The sequence below is a fragment of the Nicotiana tomentosiformis genome, chromosome 5, assembly GCF_000390325.3.
Source record: "Nicotiana tomentosiformis chromosome 5, ASM39032v3, whole genome shotgun sequence".
In the NCBI taxonomy this organism is placed as follows: Eukaryota; Viridiplantae; Streptophyta; class Magnoliopsida; order Solanales; family Solanaceae; genus Nicotiana; species Nicotiana tomentosiformis.
Window position 1 is genome coordinate 126287739 of NC_090816.1, and position 24013 is coordinate 126311751.

Consider the following 24013-nt stretch of genomic DNA (forward strand, 5'->3'; position numbering starts at 1 on the left):
ATTACAGTACTGTTTTTTGCCATTAATTGAACTCTTCTATTGTTGACAGTGAGAAATGGTAATTGATAATGAAAATTCTTATGCGACTATTGCGGCAATGACGATACCCTCGTCAAGTGGAACTGCTGTTCCACCGACCGAGAAACCGGGAAAACTTTCTGGAACCAACTTCAAAGGACGGCAACAAAGGGTGTTTTTCTGGCTTACCACACTTGGTATACAGAAATTCACCAGTGAAGAACCTCCAGTGCCTGCCGCGGACATGCCGGACAACGAAAAATTTATGGTTGTTGAGGTGTGGAAACAGGCAGATTTTCTTTGCAAAGGCTATATCCTAAGTGCTTTGAAGGATGACTTGCAGAATGTCTACAGTGCTATGAATACTTCGAAAGAATTATGGGACGCACTTGAGAAGAAGTACAAGACTGAAGATGCATGCTTGAAGAAGTTTATGGTCGCCAAGTTTCTAGACTATAAGATGATAGACAGCAAAACCGTTGGAACCCAAGTTCAAGAGCTTCAACTTATTTTTCACGACCTTATTGTCACGACCCAAAATTTCCACCTTCGGGACCGTGATGGCGCCTAACATTTTATTTGCTAGGCAAGCTAACATTAGAATATAATTAGCCATTTTAACATAATTTTAAATTAATTAATAACAAAAAAATAAATGCGGAAATAAAGTCTATTTTAAAGGGAATAATCCATAATACTAGCGATGTCTGAATACCATCCCAGAACTGGTGTCACAAGTGCACGAGCTTCTAGTTGTCATAACCCAAAATCTCACCTGTCGTGATGATGCCTATCTCAATACTAGGCAAGTCGACAATCTCAATAAACCACTATATCTTTGAAGTTTGAAAACAAAATATTTAAATTCGGCGGAAGAAAACTCATAAATACAGATATAAATACTCCCAAAACTCGGTGTCATTGAGTACATGAGCATCTAATATGAATATAAAGTCTGACTGATAAAATACTGTCTGAAAGTATAGAACGGTACAATAATTGAAGGAAAGAGATACAAGGTGAGCGGACATCGAGCATCTACCTTGATAGTCTCCAACAGATAAATCCTCAAATCTGGAAACCGCCGTATCCGGAAGTACCTGGATCTGCACATGAGGTGTAGAGTGTAGTATGGGTACAACCAAATCAATAAGTAACAAAACTAACCTCTGGGATGAAAGTAGTGACGAGCTCCGCAGGTACAGTCCAGTATAAATAATAACAATACATAAATGTAGGCATGCTTTTAAGTTCAATAGTTACTTTCAGTACAAATAAAACAGATCAATTCTGAACAATACGAGTAATATGACATCTCTGTATCTACATGCCAATGTACATACTATATGAAAATAGATTAATTCTGAACAATACGAGAAATATGACATCTCTGTATCTACATGCCAATGTACATACTGTATGTGATGCACCTTAATGAAAACTCCGTGTACTCATAATATAAAATACTCAATCACTCAGTACTGTATATGGCCAATCCAGCCCAGAGAAGATCCATCCTAAAATATATATGTATATCCATCAACTGACAGTTAGTCACTCAATACTATATAAGGCCAATCCAGCCCAGGGGAAGATCCATCCCCAAATATCAATGATTCGGACAAGATCCATATCCAGGGAAGATCCATTCCTCAATATATATATATATATATATATATGATATGAAGTATCAACGAATGACAACAGAGACTGAGATATGATATGCAAGTGATAGATGTGACTGAGTACAAAATTGTAAATTTAAACAAATAGTTCAACAACAATACGACCCATGTGGGTTTAAAAATATATCAGCGCGTAGCCAAATCGTGATCTTTAACATGAGTTTCAGCTCAATTTCTCTAACACGTGGAGGATATGCGGATAATGACATTTATTTAATTATGCAACTCCATCGAATCAATTAGGTCACAATTCCTATGATGCACGCTCACACGCCGTCACCTAGCATGTGCGTCATCTCCAAACAATTCATACAACATGTAATTCGGGGATTCATACCCTCAGAACCAAGTTTAGAAATGTTACTTACCTCAAACCGCATAATTTCTTACTCCGCTATGCCTCTGCCTCGCGAATTGGTCTCCGAAAGCCTCGTATCTAGCCATAATTAATTCGATTCAGTCAATACAAATTATAGTAAATTAATTCCATATGAAAATATAAATTTTCCAACAAAATTCGAAATTGCACAAAAAACTCGCCCATGGGGCACACGTCTTGGAACCCGATAAAGGTTACAAAATATGAACGTCCATCCAACCACGAGTCCAACCATACAAATTTCACCAAATTCCGACATCAACTCGACTCTCAAATGTTCAATTAAAATCTATGAAGATTTCTACCATTTTCAACCCAATATTTACCCATTTGAACTTAACAATCTTTCCACAACCTTATTGGTATGTGTATATATAAATAATACTCTTACTCCCAAGAATCATACTCTTAATCTCCCATCTTTTACCCCAAAAATCAAAATTGAAGAAATGGGGGAAGAAATTCTTACCTCTTTGAAGCCCTAGTAAGATCCTTGTGAAATCTTCAATCCTTGAACAAGAATTGATGAACAATTGAGTAGGTCTTCACTTTTTCTCTCTAAGATGCTCTCACCACTCTCTAAAATATCAGATTTTTGCTCCAAAAGAGCCCCTTTGCCTCAATATATCGAAATAGGGTCGAGTCAAAAATTAAAAAAATTGAAGCCCGACGTAGATCTGTGGTCGCATATGAGACCGCATAACACGTATGTGGTCTTCACATCGACCGCATAACTGAAGCTCCAAAAAATAGGGGTCGCCTGGTTGGGTCTGCAGTGATTATTCGGCCCGCAGACCTATTTTGCGGTCGCATAATGCACCGCAGAACTGGTCTGCGATTGCATAATGCGCCGCAAACCTGATCTCCAAACTCGCCTCACCTGCTTCACTCTGCGGTCCGCAAAGTGATTCTGCGACAGCATAGTGGGCTGCAGAAATGAATTTTTCCGGCAAAAAATTTCCTTTATTCCCCAGTGCATTGTTCAACCCAAAAAGTCCGAGTCGCGGGACAAATTTCTGCAACCTTTGTATTAATTGATCTACCTCGGCACCACAAAACCTTAATTTTCTTAGCAAAAATTCTCTGGGGTCGTTACACATAAGTCAACATTCGATCAAGCTTTTCAACTTAAGTTCTAAATCTTGGAACTAAGTGTTCCAAATTACTCCAAAACCTCACCGGTCCCGAACCAATTACCTCGGCAAGTCAAATATCAACCATAAATCATAAATTGAGCAGTAAATGGGGGAACATGGTTGTAATACTCAAAATGACCGACCGGGTCGTTACACTAGTATAATACAAACAAGGGTTTGAACGAAATAAAGCTGTCTGAAAGAAAGCACACAACTAAAATAAAGTAGAAGGGGACTTCAGAGCTGCGAACGCCGTGCAACTATACCTCAAGTCTCCACTGGTAGCTGAATCCGAGCAAATCTATAGTACGCCGCTGGGTCCAACTCCGAAATCTGTACAAGAAGTCCAGAGTGTAGTATGAGTACAGTCGACCCCATGTATTCTGTAAGTGCCGAGCCTAACCTCGACGAAGTAGTGACGAGGCTAAGGCAGGTCACTTACATTAACCTGTACGCAATAATAATAATAATAACAACAATAATAGAAATAAAACATGTAACTCATTTCAATAGTTAAAAGCAACTCCGCAGTCATAACCAATTATTATTTCAATAAATTTCCGTTGCGGCGTACAACCCGCTCCAACAATATAAACTTAAAATATAATCCGTTGCGGCGTGTAACCCGTCCCCCCAATATATTCCTTTTCATTTCCGTTGCGGCGTGCAACCCGCTCCAACAATAAAATTTAACAACTCTTAAATATAATAAAAATACTCCCATAAATACCACATTCAGTAAGAAATTATTTGGCAACAATGCACACAATATTTATAAATTATTTAGAAAACAAGTAATGACAAGTAACAATTAATTGTGAAAATCAGAGAGAAAATAGGCAATTTCATATTTAATATGCTAAATGCCAAGTAGCAACTAGGACAGATAAATCAAATAAGCATGTAACAATTATTGCATGAATTCAAGAATTAATATTTGACAAGGAATATTAGAGAAACAATCAATATAATAATTAATTCGTGTCTTAAAATAATTTATGATGTTTAAATAATTATGCAAATAATTAATTTGATGACGTATAGACACTCGTCACCTCGCCTATACGTCGTTCACATGAATTTCATATAACAAATCATTCAAGGGTTCTATTCCCTCAAGTCAAGGTTAAGACACGACACTTACCCCGATTTGCAACCAACTCAAGATTCCAATACACCCTTGCCTCTCGAATTAGTGTATTAAAGCTTCAAATCTAGTCACAAACAATTCAATATACTCAACACGAATCGTAGGAATTAATTCCATATGAAATTACTAATTTTTCGGATTAAGATCCGAAATTCATTTTAAAAATTGACTATGGGACCCACATATCGAATATCGAAAAAACTCACGAAAACCAAATACCCGTTCCGATACGAGTTCAACCATACAAAAATTATCGAATTCCGACATCGGATTGACCTTCAATTCTTAATTTTATATTTTTGGAAGATTTTATAAAAATCTGATTTTCCTCCCTAAATTCACGGATTCATGATGTAAATGAGTATAGAATCATGAAATATAATCAATATAGGATAAGGAACACTTACCCCAATGTTTTTCCGTAAAAATCCCCCAAAAATCGTCTTACCCGAGCTCAAAATCGAAAATGGTAGTAAATGGGGTAAAATCCCATTTAGAGAACTTTAAGTTCTGTTTGCCTAGGTTTTTGCCCTATGCGATCGCGGACAATGCTTCGCGATCGCGAAGCACATTTTTAGGCTGCCCAGTTTTTGCTCTACGTGAACGCGAAAGAGCATATGCGAATGCGAAGAGCCATTTTCCAGCCTTACGCGATCACGTACTGCCTTGTGCGATCGTGTTGCACAAATGACATTCCCAGTTTCTGCCTTCATTCCTTCTACGCGAACACGGCTTTGCCCTCGCGTTCGCGGTGCTTTGACTGCTGCCACTGTGCGATCGTGGACCTCACTATGTGATCGCATAGTACAAATTTGATCTGTGACCATTAAGCCTTCGCGATCGCGGACACAGTCACGCGATCGCATAGAAGGAAACGAGTAGCATCAGGTTCAGAAGTTTCATGGTTCCGAAATGCGCCGATCATGATCCGAATTACACCCAAGCCCTCGGGGTTCCAAACCATATATGCACACCAGTCCAAAAACTTAATACGAACTCACTCGCGTAATTAAAACATCAAAATAACACCTCGAACTACGAATCAGACACCAAATCAAATGAATTTTTTAAGAAAACTTTAGAATTTCTATTTTAACAACCGGACGTCCGAATCACGTCAAACCAGTTCCGTATCTCACCAAATTTGGCAGACAAGTCATAAATACAGTAATGGAGCTATACAGGGTTCCGAAACCAAAATATTGACCCGGTATCAACAAAGTCAAACATTAGTCAAATCTCTTAAGTCATTAAACCTTTAAACTTAAAAATTTTGACAACATGCAATAACTCGAGCTAGGGACCTCCAAATTCAAATCCGAACATACTCTCAAGTCCCAGATCACGATACGGACCTTTCGAAACTGTCAAAACATTGATCTAGGCCAGTTTGCTCAAAATATTGACCAAAGTCAACTCAATTGAGTTTTAAAGATTTATTTCACATTTTAATCAATTTTTCACATAAAACCTTTTTCGAAAAAATTTACAGACTGTGCACGCAAGTTGAGGAATGATGAATAGTGCTATTTGAGGCCTCAAAACAAAAAAATAATTTATTAAATTTAAAGATGACCTTTTGAGTCATCACACTTGTTGCTGAAGGTATGGCCGTGAATGAAGCATTTCAAGTGGTTGCAATGATTGAAAAATTGCCTCCTTCGTGGAGAGATTTCAAAAACTATCTTAAGCACCAGCACAAAGAAATGAAGTTGGAAGATCATGTGATTCGTCTCAAGATTGAGGAAGACGACAAAACAGTCGAGAAGAAGTCTCGTGGAAATTCAACGATCATGGGAGCTAATATCGTTGAGGAGACTGCTCCAAAAAGTAAGAAGAGAAAGAGGTCTTCTGGACAGACTAAGGAGCAGAACAAAAATAAATTCAAGGGCAATTGCTACAATTATGGAAAAGCTGGTCATAGAGCCCCTGATTGTCGTCTTCCGAAAAAGGATAAGAAGAAGGGACAAGCCAATATAGTGGAGAAGAATGATGACATTGATGATCTGTGTGCAATGTTTTCGGAATGCAACCTAGTTGGAAATCCGAAGGAGTGGTGGATTGACTCTGAAGCCACTCGACATGTTTTTGTTGTCTAAGAAGCATTTGCAACTTACTATACTGCTGGTCCCGAAGAAGAGCTTTCTATGGGAAATACTACAACAACCAAGATTGAAGTTTATGGGAAGATATTCCTGAAGATGACTTCCGGCAAGGTGTTAACGCTCAACAATGTACTTCATGTTCCTACTATTAGGAAGAATTTAGTTTCTACTTCTTTACTTATTAAGAATGGATTCAAATGTATATTTGTTTCTGACAAAGTTGTTGTAAGCAAGAATGGAATGTATGTTGGAAAGGGCTACCTCACATAGGGCCTTTTCAAACTTAATGTAATGGTTGTTGACAGTATGAATAAAATTTCAGCGTCTTCTTATTTATTGGAGTCAAATAATTTATGGCATATTCGATTAGGACATGTCAATTATAAAACCTTGCGGAAGTTAATTAATTTAGAAGTATTGCCTAAATTCGAGTGTAATAAATCAAAATGTCAAATATGTGTTGAATCTAAGTTTGTAAAACATCCTTATAAGTCTGTTGAAAGGAATTCAAATCCTTTAGACTTAATTCATACTGACATTTGTGATATGATGTCGACACCATATCGAGGTGGGAAAAAGTATATTATTACTTTTATTGAAGATTGCACTTGATATTGTTATGTTTATTTGCTTAATAGTAAGGATGAAGCAATTGAAGCATTTAAGCAATACAAGAATGAAGTGGAGAATCAATTGAATAAAAAGATCAAAATGATTAGAAATGATAGGGGTAGAGAATATGAATCTTCGTTTGCAGAAATATGTTCGAAATATGGAATTATCCATCAAACTACTGCCCCCTACACACCTCAATCTAATGGAATTGCGGAAAGGAAAAACCGGACATTAAAGGAAATGCTGAATTCTTTATTAATAAGTTCCGGATTACCGCAACGTTTGTGGGGGGAAGCTGTCCTTACAGCTAACCGAATACTCAACAGAGTACCCCATAGCAAAACACAATCAATTCCATATGAAAAATGGAAAGGAAGAAAACCCAACTTGAAATATTTTAAAGTGTGAGGGTGTTTAGCAAAGGTACAAGTACCTTTACCCAAAAGGGTAAAAATCGGACCAAAAACCGTGGATTGCGCTTTCATTGGATATGCTACAAACAGTAAAGCATGTCGGTTTTTGGTTCATAAATCTGATAATCCTGAAACTCATATTAATACGGTAATTGAATCAGATAATGATGAATTTTTTGAAAGCATCTATCCGTATAAAACTGAATGCGTGTCGTTAAGTGAAAGACCTAAACGACCACGGGAAGAACCAAAGGAAAATATTCCAAGTAAAGAAGTTCTAAGGCGTAGCAAACGTCAAAGAACATCTACTTCCTTTGGACTAGATTTTGTGACATTCTTCTTGAAAATGAGCCTCAAACTTTTAAAGCAGCTATGTCATCTTCTGATTTAGCATTTTGGAAGGAGGTAGTCAATAGTGAGATTCAATCAATGTTAGATAACCATACATGGAAATTAGTTGACCTTCCTCCAAGAAATAAGCCTTTAGGTTCGAAATGGATCTTTAAAAGGAAAATGACAGCTGATGGCACTATTGACAAATATAAGGCAAGACTTGTTGTCAAAGATTATAGACAAAAGGAAGGCCTTGATTACTTTGACACTTACTCCCCAATAACGAGGATAACATCTATTAGGGTATTAGTGGCACTGGCGGCCATGTATGGTCTTGAAATCCATCAAATGGATATTAAAACAACTTTCTTAAATGGAGAATTGGAGGAAGAGATTTACATGGAAGAAACCTGAGGGTTTTGTGGTTCAGGGTAAAGAAAAGAAAGTGTGCGAACTTGTTAAGTCACTTTATGGACTTAAACAAGCATCCAAGCAATGGCATGCCAAATTTGACCAAACAATGTTGGCAAATGGGTTTAAAATCAATGAGTGACAAATGTGTTTACATTAAAAACACTCCAGGACATGAAGTCATTGCTTGTTTATATATTGATGACATATTGATAATGAGCAAAAACATGGCAGATATAAATGCTACTAAGCATATATTGGCTAGCAAATTCGACATGAAAGACTTAGGAGTTGCTGATGTGATCTTAGGAATCAGAATTCACAAGACTCCACACGGTCTAGCATTATCACAGTCTCACTACATTAAAATGGTACTTGACAAGTTCAAGTATTTGGATTTCAAAATTGCCAAGACTCCAATTGACGTGAGTTATACACTTCAAAAGAATGAAGGTGAAAGTGACTCACAACTAGATTATGCAAGAGTATTGGAAAGTTTGATGTATATCATGAATTGTACGCGACCAGATATAACATGTGCTATTAGTAAAATGAGTCGGTTTACAAGTAATCCCAATCAACTATATTGGATGGCAATGAAATGAGTTTTGGGGTATCTGAAACATACCCAAAATTACGCTTTGTATTATAACAAATATCCCTCCGTGATCGAGGGATATAGTGATGCAAATTGGATCACTGGATCATCTGAAGTTAAATCCACGAGTGGATATATTTTCACAATTGGGGGTGGAGCAGTGTCTTGGAAATCATCCAAACAAATGTGCCTCACCCGTTCTACAATGGAATCTGAATTCATAGCTTTAGATAAGGCCGATGAAGAATCTGAATAGCTCCGGAATTTCTTGGAAGATATTCCATTTTGGCCCAAACCTTTGGCACCAATATGTATACATTGTGATAGTCAAGCGACAAAAGGCAGTGCACGGAGCGTTATGTATAACGGAAAATCTTGTCATATACGACGGAGACACAATACCATTAGACAACTACTCTCTAGTTGTGTTATCACGATTGACTACGTAAAGTCAAGAGATAACGTGTCGTATCCACTTACAAAAGGCCTATCTAGAGAGGCAGTTGAAAGATCATTAAAGGGAATGGGGTTAAGGCTTAGGACAAGTCATCATGGCAGTAATTCTACCTAGAAGACTAGAGATCCCAAGAGTTAGGTTCAAAGAGATCAAACAAAGTTATGAATGATGGTTCAACATTGTCAATTAACTGAACCCATTCTCGTGATGAAGACAATGTTCAAAAATCAAGGTAAACATCAAGGCTTTTGATGAGTCAATAAAGCTTAAAGTTTTTTAATGATTTGCTAAGTCTGGCAGGATATGACCAGATAGTGTGTTAATAGGATTACACGTTTATAAATCACCTCTGTGAGTGTGAAGTGTAAGCCGCTTCAAGGGGAATGAAAGTAAAGGCCCATTCTCTAAGCACTCATGAAACCAGGCGGTGTTAATGGCAGAAACGAACATAACCGTGAGAACCATAAATGGTTAAGGGTTGATTGTGTGACTTATGTTGTCTAGGTATACAACAAAGCTCGACGGTTCAAAGATATCAAATATACCAATTGACCGAGTATATCCGATATAAGTTCACTACAGAAAGTTCAAAGGGAAACCTACTTATCCAGATGTAATTAGTCCTTGCATGTAAAACGCACACTCGTACATACATTCCTTTGTCTTATAGCCATTCCCCATTCATGTGGGGGATTATTGGGATTAAAGATTGGTGAATGGAGGGAAAAAAGTGGAGGGAAAGTAAGCTCCCTTTTGCTTTGGGAAGAGCAAAGTGTCCCTCATTGGTGGTGGAAAGTGTCACGACCCAAAACTAACCCCTGTCGTGATGGCGCCTATCGTGGAACTAGGCAAGCCGACTCATTTCCAAAACAAAATGATATTTTCATTTCAAAGATAATTTCAAGGTTATTTAACATAAAACCTCCATTTTAAGAGTTCAAATCAAAGAAAAAAAGAAGTGCGGAAAAGAAAAGCCCGACATCGGGGTGTCACTAGTCATGAGCATATACTACAATCTATCTAACAATATCAAGGCTAACTCAGCCCAGAAAATAGCTAAATACAATTAGAGGAAGATAAGAGGGAGAAGAGCAGGGGCTGTGATTGCCAAACAGCTACCTTGCTATCTCCAAGCAAATCTGCAACCAGAACACTCAGTAACCGCTACCGTGTCCAGCTATACCTGAATCTGCACACAAGGTGCAAGGAGTAACATGAGTACACCAACTTAGTAAGTAACAACAATAAATAAAGACTGAGCAGTAGTGACGAGCAATAAAGCATATAACGTTCATATCAGAAAATCTCAGTAAAATACCACATGCTTTAAAAAAAATCAGGATTTGAATCAAACATCTCGTTTAAACCCAGTTCCAGTAAAAATCATTTTAAAGACATTTTTCCAACAGTTTTTCAAACAAAGGCTCAATGCAAAGGTGAGCAAAAATGATGAAATCATAAACAGCCCCTCGGGCAAACCTCACAGTCACTCGTGCCACTCGGGCATACCTCACAATCACTCTTGCCACTCGGGCATACCTCACAATCACTCTTGCCTCCCAGTCACTCAGAACTCGGTACTCGCACTCAGTAGGTACCTGCGCTCATTGGGGGTGTGTACAGACTCGGGAGGGGCTCCTTCAACCCAAGCGCTATAATCTGCACGGACAACTCACGTGCGATAATAATAAAGTATGCTGCAGGCGAGCAGCCCCGATCCACACTCATCTTCACTAATTAGGCCTCGGCCTTACTCAGTCACAACTATGCTGCATGCGGGCAGCCCCGATCCACACTCATCCTCACAAATCAAGCCACTTGGGCATTTCAGTAAAACAGGGCATTCGGCCCAAAACATTTATATGCATCAAAATAGAGTCATAAAACTGAGTTATGCAGTAAACAAGTATAAACATGACTGAGTATAGATTTTCAATCGAAAACAGTGAGAGGATGATACGAAACAGCCCCTAAGGGTCCAAACAATATTGGTGCAAGGCCCAAACATGGCATTCAGCCCAATTTACAGAAAATCTTTCTAAATCATATAAGTATCAATGGTTTCAACAAAGTCTGCAACTTTACAGTTACTACAGGGCAGACCAAGTCACAAATCCCCAATAGTGCACGCCCACACGCCCGTCACCTAGCATGTGCGTCACTAAAAATAGTAGAATGATACAAAATCCGGGGTTTCATACCCTCAGGACTAGATTTACAATCGTTACTTACCTCAAACCGGTCAAATCTCTACCCCGCAATGCTCTTGCCTCTGGACTCTGCCTCCAAATGCTCCAAATCTATTCACAATCAGTATAATACCATCAATATACGCTAATGGAATGAATTCCACAAGAAAAGCTTCAAAATTAGACCAAAACCCGAAATTGGCTCAAACATCGCCTGTTGGGCCCACGTCTCGGAACCCGACAAAAGTTACAAAAACTGAAAGCCCATTCAACCACGAGTCTACCCATACCAATTTTACCAAAATCCGACCTCAACTCGACCCTTAAATCTACAAATCTTATTTCTAATTTTCTAAGTTCCAATCTCTGATTTACACCTCAAAATCATGTAATCTAGTCGGATTATTCGATGATAATTCAATATTATGGAGTAGAAATGATCACAAGGGACTTACCTCAAGTTTTTCTTGAAAATATAACAAAAATCGCCTCTCCCCAAGCTCCAATTTGTTAAAAATAGCAAATGGGATGAAGTCCCTATTTTTATAATTCTACCCAGACATCCTCGGTTCTACCTCGATCTTGGCCCTCGATCTTGGCCTTCGATCGAGGTCCTCGATCCTGGTCCTCAGTCCTGCCCCTCAATCTGGGCTTCGATCGTGGCCCTCGACTCTGGGCTCGATCTGGGCTTCGATTGTGGCCCTAGACTCTGGGCTCGATCTGGGCTTCGATCGTGGCCCTCGGCTCTGGGCTCGATCATGCCTTCGATCGTGGCCCTCGACTATGGGCTCGATCTGGGCTTCAATCATGTCCCTCGACCCTGAGCTCGATCTGGGCTTCGATCGTGGCCTTCGACCCTGAGCTCGATATGGGCTTCGATCGTGGCCCTCGACCCTGAGCTCGATTTGGGCTTGATTTCTGGGCAGAAGCAATTTCCAACAGAAGGAAATTGCAGCAGTTGTTCTAGTTCAATTTTTGATCCGTTAACCATCCGAAACTCACCCGAGGCCCTAGGGACCTCAACCAGATACACCAACAAGTCCTAAAGCATCATACGAACTTAGTCGAATCCTCAAATCACCTCAAACAATACTAAAATAATGAATTACACCCCAATTCAAGCCTAATGAACGTTGGAATTTCTAATTTCTACGAATAACTCCGGAACCTATCAAATCACGTCCAATTGACCTCAAATTTTGCACACAAGTCCTAAATGACATAACATAGATATTCCAATTTTCATAATCAGATTCCGACCCCGATATCAAAAAGTCACCCCCCCGGTCAAACTTTTCAAAAAATTAAACTTTCGGCATTTCAAGCTTAATTCCTCTACGGACTTCCAAATAATATTCCGGACACGCTCCTAAGCCCAAAATTACCATACGGAGCTATTGGAATCATAAAAATTCAAATCCGAGGTCGTTTACATATAGGTCCATATCCGGTTCACTTTTCTAACTTAAAATTTTCAATTATGAGACTAAGTGTATCAGTTCACTCCGAGTTCCTTCCGGACTCGAACCAACTAACCCGATATAACATAATATAGCTGAATAACATAAAAAAATTAGGAATGGGGAAAATAGGGTCGTTACATCCTCCCCCTCTTAAACATCCGTTCGTCCTCGAACGGGTATAGAAACATACCTGGAGTCTCGAATAGGCGTGGAAATCTGCTCCGCATCTCCCGCTCGGTCTCCCAGGTGGCCTCCTACATAGGATGACCTCTCCATTGCACCTTCACTGAAGCTATATCCTTTGACCTCAACCTTCGAACCTGTCGATCCAAAATAGCCACCGGCTCCTCATCATAAGTCATATCACCCTCCAACTGAACCGTGCTAAAATCCAAAACATGGGACGGATCTCCAATATACTTCCGGAGCATGGAAACATGAAACACTGGATGCACACTCGACAAGCTAGGTGGCAAGGCAAGCTTAATAGCCACCTCCCCTATTCTCTGAAGCACTTCAAAAGGCCCAATGAACTGGGGGCTCAACTTGCCCCTCTTCCCAAACCTCATAACACCCTTCATGGGTGATACCTTCAGCAAAACCTTCTCCCCAACCATAAAAGACACATCACGGACCTTCCTATCCGCGTAGCTCTTCTGCCTAGACTGCGCCGTGCGAAGCCGCTCCTGAATCAGTTTCACCTTATCTAATGCGTCCTGGACCAAGTCTGTACCTAAGAGCCTAGGCTCACCCGGCTCAAACCGTCCAACCGGAGATCTACACCTCTTCCCATACAAAGCCTCATACAGAGCCATCTGAATACTCGACTGATAACTGTTGTTATATGCAAACTCCGCGAGTGGCAGAAACTGGTCCCATGAACCCCCAAAGTCAATGACACAAGCACGCGACATGTCCTCCAATATCTGAATAGTGCGCTCGGACTGCCTGTCCGTCTGAGGGTGAAAAGTTGTGCTTAACTCAACCTAAGTACCCAACTCTCGCTGCACGGCCCTCCAAAACTGCGACGTGAACTGAGTACCCCTATCTGAAATGATGGAAACTGGGACACCATACAGGCGAACGATCTCTCGGATGTAAATTTCAGCCAACCGCTCTGAAGAGTAAGTAGTACCTAATGGAATGAAGTGCGCGGACTTGGTCAGCCGATCCACAATAACCCAAATAGCATCGAACTTCCTCAAAGTCCGTGGGAGCCCAAGTACAAAGTCCATAGTGATCTGCTCCCACTTCCTCTCTGGGATCTCTAACCCTTGAAGCAAGCCACCCGATCTCTGATGCTCATACTTAACATGCTGACAGTTTAGACACCGAGCCACAAACCCAACTATATCCTTCTTAATCCGCCTCCACCAATAGTGGTGCCTCAAATCCTGGTACATCTTAGCGGCACCCGGATGGATGGAATACCGTGAGCTGTGGGCCTCCTCAAGAATCAGCTCTCGAAGCCCATCTACATTAGGCACACATATCCAGCCCTGCATTCTCAGCACCCCGTCATCATCAATAGTCACATCCCTAGCATCACCTCTCCGAACCCTGTCCTGAAGAACGAGCAAGTGAGGGTCATCATACTGACGCTCCGTGATACGGTCATAAAGGGAAGACCTGGAGACCACACAAGCCAATACCCGACTAGGCGCCGAAATATCCAATCTGACAAGCTGGCCTGCCAAGGTCTGAACATCTAATGCCAAAGGTCTCTCTGCTGCTGGAAGATATGCTAAACTCCCCAAACTCTCTGCCCGACGACTCAAAGCATCGTCCACCATATTGGCCTTCCCCAGATGGTACAAGATAGTGATATCATAGTCCTTAAGAAGCTCCAATCATCTCCGCTGATGCAAATTAAGATCCTTATGCTTTAACAGATACTACAGACTCCGGTGATCAGTATAGATCTCGCAATGAACCCCATACAAATAATGACGCCAAGTCTTCAAGGCGTGAACAATGGCTGCTAACTCAAGATCATGGATAGGATAGTTCTTTTCATGGGTCTTCAACTGGCGCGAGGTATAGAAAATCACCCTACCTTCCTGCATCAAAACACAACCAATGCCTATCCTCGAGGCATCACAATACACGGTGTAAGAACCTGAAGCTGATGGCAAAACTAACACTGGAGCTGTGGTCAAAGTAGTCTTGAGCTTCTAAAAGCTCTCCTCACATTCATCCGACCACCTGAATGGAGCACCCTTTTGGGTCAATTTGGTCAAGGGCGATACAATAGATGAAAATCCCTCCACAAAGCAATGATAGTAACCCACCAAACCAAGAAAGCTCCTAATCTCCGTGGCTGAGGACGGTCTGGGCCAACTCTGCACCGCCTCTATCTTCTTCGGATCCACCTGAATACCCTCACTGGACACCACGTGCCCCAAGAATGCTACTGAACTAAGCCAAAACTCACATTTAGAGAACTTTTCATAAAACTTCTCCTCCCTCAATTTCTGCAATACAACCCTCAAATGCTGAGCGTGCCCTTCCTGGCTACGAGAGTACACCAGGATGTCGTCAATGAATACAACGACGAATGAGTCCAAATAGGGCAGGAATACACTGTTCATTAGATGCATGAATGCTGCTGGGGCATTGGTCAGCCCAAAAGACATCACCAAGAACTCATAATGGACATATCGGGTTCTGAAAGCTGTCTTGAGAATATCTGAATCTCGAATCCTCAGCTGGTGATAACCGGACCTCAAATCAATCTTGGAGAACACCCTCGCTCCCTGAAGCTGGTCGTATAAATCATCAATACGAGGCAAAGGATACTTGTTATTGACTGTAACCTTGTTCAACTGCCTATAATCAATACACATTCTCATGGAACCATCATTCTTTTTCACAAATAAAACTGGTGCAGCCCAAGGTGACACACTAGGCCAAATAAACCCTTTATCAAGGAGTTCTTGGAGCTGTTCTTTCAATTCCTTCAACTCCACCGGTTCCATACGATATGGTGGAATAAAAATGGGCTGGGTGCCCGGCACCAAATCAATGCCAAAGTCAATATCCCTGTCAGGCGGCATGCTCGGTAGGTCTGCAGGAAACACATCCGGAAAATCATGTACCACCGGAACAGAATAAATGACAAGAGTCTCTGCACTAACATCCCTCACAAAAGCCAAATAAGATAGGCAAGCCTTCTCAACCATGCGCTGAGCCTTCAAATATGAAATCACCCTACTTGGTACATAATCTACAGAACCGCTCCACTCAACCCTCAGAATTCCCGGCATAGCCAACGTCACCGCCTTAGCGTGACAATCTAGAGCAGCATGACATGGAGATAACCAATCCATACCCAATATCACATCAAAGTCAACCATACTGAGCAACAATAGATCTACTCGGGTCTCTAGACCCCCAATAGTCACCACACATGATCGATATACGCAGTCCACAATAATAGTATCGCCCACAGGAGTAGATACATGTAAAGACGAAACTAAGGACTCACGGGGCATATCCAGAAAATGGGCAAAATACGAGGAAACATATGAATACGTGGAACGAGGGTCAAATAATACTGAGGCATATCTGTGGCAAACTGAGACAATACCTGTAATCACAGCATCTGAAGCAATAGCATCGGTATGGCAGGGAGAGCATAGAAACGGGCCTGACCACCCCCTGATCTGCCTGCCCCTCTAGGGCGACCCCTAGCTGACTGACCTCCACCCCGAGCTGACTGGACGGATGGTGAGGTAGTTGGTGCTATAGTCGGAGGCTAACTCCTCTGTTGAGATAGACCTCCATGATGATGAGGACACTGCCTCTACATATGCCCAAGCTCCCCACACTTAAAACAACTCCCTGGTGCTGGCGGCGGAAACTGAAGGGAACCCCTAGCACCGGGATGACTGGTAGAAGAACCTGGCATGGAAGAGCCCTGAACAGGTGGAGCACGGGACGAACTCTGAACTGGAAGGGCACTAAGTGATGAGTGGCCCTGATGAGAACTGTGAGAACCATGGCCAGATAATGCACCCCAATGAAATGGCCGAGCTGACTGAGCCTGTCTAAAATGACGACCTCTACCGTGCTGGAACTGACCCCCAAAAGAAGCACCGCTGAATCCACCCTGACCACAAGGCCTCTTGGCCTCCCTCTCAACCCTATCCTGACCGCGAACCATCTCAATATGCTGACCAATCTCGATAACCTCATCAAAGGTAGCACCTAAAACCTGCTCCCTGGTCATGAGCAACTGTAGCTGATAAGTGAGGCCATCAATAAACCTCATGATCCTCTCTCTGTCTGTGGGAAACAACCAGATAGCATGACGGGCCAACTCGTAGAATCGCATATCATACTGCATCACAGACATATCACCCTGGTGTAGCCGTTCAAACTATCTATGCAGCTCCTCTCTGCGGGATCGAGGCACGAACTTCTCCAAAAAGACCACGGAGAACTGCTGCCAAGTAAGAGGTGCTGCGCCAACAGGCCTACGCCTCTCGTAAGTCTCCCACCATCTGAGTGCAACCCCAGAAAACTGAAAGGTAGTGAATGAGACCCCACAAGTCTCCAAAATACCAGCAGTACGGAGTATCCTCTGATACATGTCCAAAAAGTCCTGAGCATCCTCTCTCTCTGTGCCACTGAAAGGTGGTGGCTGAAGTCTCCCAAACCTCTCCAACCTATGCTAATCATCCTCAGGCATAGCAGGAACCACATAATCCTAAGCAACAGTAACTGGCTGGGCTGGTGGTAGCTCTGGTGTCTGAAGTCCCTGAATAACCTGCTCGGGTGTGCGAGCGACGGGAGTCTGAGTGCCTCCCCTGGCCTGAGAAGTGGTTGCGGCTGTTGAAATAGAGACCGCCTGAGCAAGGCCAGTACACGCTATCAGAATCTGAGCTAGGACCTCCTGAAGGCCTGGAATCACAATAGGCGCAGGTGGTGCTTGAACTGGTGCATCAACAACTGGAACTTGGTCCTGATCTGGGACAACCGGTGGATCTGTAGGTACTGCCCCAACTGCTGTACGGGCTGCACCTCTGCCCCTACCATGGCCTCTACCACGGCCTCGGCCTCTCGCGGCCCTGGCTGGTGGTACTGGTAGCTGGCCCTCCTGACCGGTAGCACGAGTCCTCACCATCTGTGAGAGAATGAAACAACAGATGTTTAGTTACTAGAATCAACAGATTCGCACGACAAGAATTCAAGAATGTGGAGTTTCCTAAAGGTTCTGCAGCCTCCTGAAGATAAGTACAGACGTCTTCATATCGATCCGCAAGACTCTACTAAACCCGCTCATGACTCGTGAGACCTATGTAACCTAGGCTCTGATACCAATCTGTCACGACCCAAAACTAACCCCTGTCATGATGGCGCCTATCGTGGAACTAGGCAAGCCGACTCATTTCCTAAACAAAATGATATTTTCATTTCAAAGATAATTTCAAGGTTATTTAACATAAAACCTCCATTTAAAGAGTTCAAATCAAAGAAAAATAGAAGTGCGGAAAAGAAAAGCCCGACATCGGGGTGTCACTAGTCATGAGCATATACTATAATCTATCTAACAATATCAAGGCTAACTCAGCCCGAAAAATAGCTAAATATAACTAGAGGAAGATAAGAGGGAGAAGAGCAGGGACTGCGATCGCCAAACAGCTACCTTGCTATCTCCAAGAAAATCTACAACCAGAACACTCAGTAACCGCTACCGTGTCCAGCTATACCTGAATCTGCACACAAGGTGCAGGGAGTAACGTGAGTACACCAACTCAGTAAGTAACAATAATAAATAAAGACTGAGTAGTAGTGACGAGCAATAAAGCATATAACGTTCATATCAGGAAATCTCAGTAAAATACCAAATGCTTTAAAAAAAATCAGGATTTGAATCAAACATCTCGTTTAAACCCAGTTCCAGTAAAAATCATTTTAAAGACATTTTTCCAACAGTTTTTCAAACAAAGGCTCAATGCAAAGGTGAGCAAAAATGATGAAATCATAAACAGCCCCTCGGGCAAACCTCACAGTCACTCGTGCCACTCGGGCATACCTCACAATCACTCTTGCCACTCGGGCATACCTCACAATCACTCTTGCCTCCCAGTCACTCAGAACTCGGCACTCGCACTCAGTAGGTACCTGCGCTCACTGGGGGTGTGTACAGACTCGGGAGGGGCTCCTTCAACCCAAGCGCTATAATCTGCACGGACAACTCACGTGCGATAATAATAAAGTATGCTGCAGGCAGGCAGCCCCGATCCACACTCATCCTCACCAATCAGGCCCTCGGCCTCACTCAGTCACAAGTATGCTGCAGGCGAGCAGCCCCGATCCACACTCATCCTCACAAATCAAGCCACTCGGGCATTTCAGTAAAGCAGGGCATTCGGCCCAAAACATTTATATGCATCAAAATAGAGTCATAAACTTAGTTATGCAGTAAACAAGTATAAACATGACTGAGTATAGATTTTCAATCGAAAATAGTGAGAGGATGATACGAAACAGCCCCTAAGGGTCCAAACAGTATTAGCGCAAGGCCCAAACATAGCATTCAGCCCAATTTACAGAAAATCTTTCTAAATCATATAAGTATCAATGGTTTCAACAAAGTATGCAACTTTACAGTTGCTACGGGGCGGACCAAGTCACAAGTCCCCAACAGTGCACGCCCACACGCCCATTACCTAGCATGTGCGTCACTAAAAATAGTAGAATGATACAAAATCCGGGGTTTCATACCCTCAGGACTAGATTTACAATCGTTACTTACCTCAAACCGGTCAAATCTCTACCCTGCAATGCTCTTGCCTCTGGACTTTGCCTCCAAATACTCCAAATCTATTCACAATCAGTATAATACTATCAATATACGCTAATGGAATGAATTCCACAAGAAAAGCATCAAAATTAGACCAAAACCTGAAATTGACTCAAAAATCGCCTGTGGGGCCCACCCCTCGGAACCCGACAAAAGTTGCAAAATCCGAAAGCCCATTCAACCATGAGTCTACCCATACCAATTTTACCAAAATCCGACCTCAACTCGACCCTCAAATCTATAAATCTTATTTCCAAATTTCTAAGTTACAATCTCTGATTTACACCTCAAAATCATGTAATCTAGTCGGATTATTCGATGATAATTCAATATTATGGAGTAGAGATTATCACAAGAGACTTACCTCAAGTTTTCCTTGAAAATATATCAAAAATTGCCTCTCCCCAAGCTCCAATTTGTCCAAAATAGCAAATGGGACGAAGTCCCTGTTTTTATAATTCTGCCTAGACATCCTCGGTTTTGCCTCGATCTTGGCCCTCGATCTTGGCCTTCGATAGAGGTCTTCGATCCTGGTCCTCGGTCCTGCCCCTCGGTCCTGCCCCTCGATCATGCCTTCGATCGTGGCCCTCTACTCTGGGCTCGATCTGGGCTTCGATCGTGGCCCTCGACTCTGGGCTTGATCTTGGCTTCGATCGTGGCCCTCGACTCTGGGCTCGATCATGCCTTCGATTGTGATCCTCGACTCTGGGATCGATCTGGGCTTCGATCGTGGCCCTCAAACCTGAGCTCGATCTGAGCTTCGATCGTGGCCCGCGACCCTGAGCTCGATATGGGCTTCGATCGTAGCCTTCGACCCTGAGCTCGATCTGGGCTTGATTTCTAGGCAGAAGCAATTTCCAACAGAAGGAAATTGCAGCAGCTGTTCTAGTTCACTTTTTGATCCGTTAACCATCCGAAATTCACCCGAGGTCCTCGGGACCTCAACCAAATATACCAACAAGTCCTAAAGAATCATACGAACTTAGTCGAATCCTCAAGTCACCTCAAACAACGCTAAAATAATGAATTACACCCCAATTCAAGCCTAATGAATGTTGGAATTTCTAATTTCTACAAATAACTCCGGAACCTATCAAATCACGTCCGATTGACCTCAAATTTTGCACACAAGTCCTAAATAACATAACAAAGGTATTTCAATTTTCAGAATCATATTCCGACCCCGATATAGAAAAGTCAACCCTCGGTCAAACTTCTCAAAAAATAAAACTTTCGGCATTTCAAGTTTAATTCCTCTACGGACTTCCAAATAATATTCCGGACACGCTCCTAAGCCCAAAATCACCATACAGAGCTATTGGAATCATAAAAATTCAAATCTGAGATTATTTACATATAGGTCTATATCCGATCTACTTTTCTAACTTAAAATTTTCAATTATGAGACTAAGTGTATCAGTTCACTCCGAGTTTCTTCCGGACTCGAACCAACTAACCCGATATAACATAATATAGCTGAATAACACAAAAAGTATGAATGGGAAAAATAGGGTTATAACTCTCGAAACGACCGGCCGAGTCATTACAGAAAGAAAAGTGAATGTACTTATATTGAGAAAGAACTTCTCTTGGTGTTAAATGGGTTGGAAAGAAAGTAAGCCTCGCACCGTCGACGCTCGCTCGCTCGGCTCGGCTTCGGATTCGGATTCGGATTCAGATTCTTCGAGTGGTTCGTTGTTTCATCGGCGTTTTTGGTACCAATACTCCGGTGAGTTAAATCGTTCTATTCTGAGAGGATAATATTCCATCACCTCAGATACTTGAGGGGAATAATTTCCTTAAGGACACACTGTGCATTCAGTGGGCTCGATTTATTCCGAAATTGGTTTTTCAAAAATTATTTCGACATTCTGTTGTTGCTAACTTTCTGTTTCTGTTTTTCCTATTTCATAAAGCTTACTGTTTCATTATTTACAGTAATACATATTGACTAACATATATATATATGTATGCAGTAGAGCAATCTTTTGTCCCTTAGATTCTTCATAGTACGAATGATTTGCAGCTTCAAAAACAAATTTCACGTGTTAACAAATCTTGAATATTTTTCTATTGTTATAAGCACCTAATTAATATATCCACTAAGTTAGTTAAAAATATGACGATGAATCTTCTTAAATAAATTCATTTTTTATTTTCGTTTTACAAAAAGTTATTTCAATCAATAATAGAAAATGCACCCCGATTCTTAAGAGGTTGCTATCAATGAAATTTTGGCTCTATTAACTTGGCATTATTTGTCATTGTCACATGGACTACACATAATAATTTGGTTGTATTGTTTGGTCTCATTCTTTGGATCAATTATAGATTGTAGAATTTAGTTAAATGATGAAAAGGTAATGGATAGTTCATAGGGGTGAACCACTAATTTACATTAAATGACAAAAAGAGAAAGAAACCAACAAAAGAAATGGATAGGGAAGCCAACATGCATAGTGGATGCATGCATGGAGCGCTCCTGATTTTATTCAAGGAAAAACTATATAGAGTAAAATACGTTATATTAAATGATTGCATGAGAAAGTGACACGTGGAGCAAAAGACATAAGATAGTTGAAATCGAAGGTAACAATCCCGTCTGTTACCGGAGAGAACGATACTCATAAAGATAAAATAAATGCTTGCCACCCAGAAATATTTAATGAAGAATATTCTACAGCATTAAGTATACTGCCCGTTACAAAAACTATGGTATTCACTGCCCGCCGTTACACATTCTTCAATGGCCCTCATAATTGACATTAAAAAAGGGGCTTGATCCTAGGACTTTATTCCCAACTATAAATAGTGAGCTCTATTATCATTGTACCGGACACGAATTTTCTGGCAAACATACACTATACTCTATTCAAAGCTAAATATAATTTTATCTTCTTGCTTCTGGATTTCATTGTTGTTGTGCCCGGAAGCCCTGCTCCCGGAACTATTATTTCTGCTATTTCATTTTCATCTGAAGGCTAAGTATTATACTTTTATATAATTCGTCTATTATTTCAGGATCAAATTAATTCGCTTGTCTAGAAATCACGTATAAATTCAATTGTGCCATTTTACGGGTAAACAGTTTGGCGCCCACCGTAGGGCCTAGATAGTTGTGCAATTAAGTTGGTCCTTGCCTCTTTTACTAACGTGTTTGATTATTTTTTCTTAGCAAAAAATCATAAAAAATGACAGATAGTAGTGTTAGCAACATACACAACCTTGAGGCCCAACGAAACCAGCCTCAACACGAGGATTCAATCAGTGATACCCGCAGTGAGGGGAGCGAAGCCACCTCGGTCCACGGCTGGCGGTACCAACGACATGTTCTGGAGACGACTCCTAATGACGCTAAAGAGGAGCACGCCGTTGAATCGGTAAGGGTCCTGCAGGAGCAACAAGATAAGAAACAAGCGTTATCGGGTGCTTTCAATAACGCGAACGGACGAGGTCTAGTTCCTCCCGGTGCTTCTACAATTCAAAGAACATAGAGGGTTGAAAACAACACCCTGAGGGGCAAGGTCGGCTTCGATGGGGCCGGGGGAGTGGATCCTGTCATAACAACGAGAGCGATCCCTTCAAAAACAAACTCATACGATTTATGAGGGAAGCAAATGCCTGCATGGACCAAATCTCAGGTGCACTATTAGTGCTGAAAGGACCAGACTCAAGGAAGTACACTCAATTGCCGTACAAATCAAGTGCAACACCAAAATTGATCCCGAATCGGTTTAAATACCCAGCGTGTCGAAATATGATGGGACTTTATACCCTCAGGAGCATACCACCACCTATACGACAGCGGTGAAGGGGAGCGATTTAGCTCCCTACGAAATCGAATCAATTTTGCTGAAAAAATTTGGAGAGACTCTCACGAGGGGAGCCTTGACGTGGTATTCGCTGTTGCTCGAGCATTCCATAAATTCCTTTGAGATGCTCGTGGATTATTTAATTAAGGCCCATGCCGGGGCTAGAAAGGTGCAGGCCCGGAAGGCCGACTTATTTAGAATTGCACAAGAAGAGTCTGAGTTGCTGCGGGAATTTGTAACACGTTCCTAGAAGGAAAGTATGTTGCTCCCGGCCGTTCCAGATGGGTGGGCGGTTGAAGTATTCACCAAGGGGTTGAATCCGAGAAGTTCTGATGCTTCTCGGAAGTTGAAAGAAAGCTTGATCGAGTTCCAAGCGATGACTTGGGCGGATATTCACAACCGGTACGAGTCAAAGATAAGGATTGAGGATGATCAGCT

At 41.6% G+C, this 24013-nt stretch overlaps 1 protein-coding gene across 1 annotated transcript; it reads left to right on the top strand.

Moving 5' to 3' along the window:
* The first annotated feature begins 5975 nt into the window (after positions 1-5975).
* On the top strand, positions 5976-6743 carry LOC138893122 (uncharacterized). Its single transcript, XM_070176892.1, has 2 exons — positions 5976-6306; positions 6472-6743. The coding sequence occupies exons 1-2, from the start codon at positions 5976-5978 to the stop codon at positions 6741-6743; spliced, it is 603 nt and encodes a 200-aa protein (XP_070032993.1).
* The last annotated feature ends 17270 nt before the right edge of the window (positions 6744-24013 follow it).

Excerpts from the sequence above, each read along its gene's own strand:
- LOC138893122 (XM_070176892.1), top strand. The coding sequence starts at position 5,976 with ATGGCCGTGAATGAAGCATTTCAAGTGGTTGCAATGATTGAAAAATTG. Across the intron at positions 6,307-6,471 it reads TCATAGAGCCCCTGATTGTC|CATTTGCAACTTACTATACT; the intron begins GTCTTCCGAAAA and ends TTGTCTAAGAAG.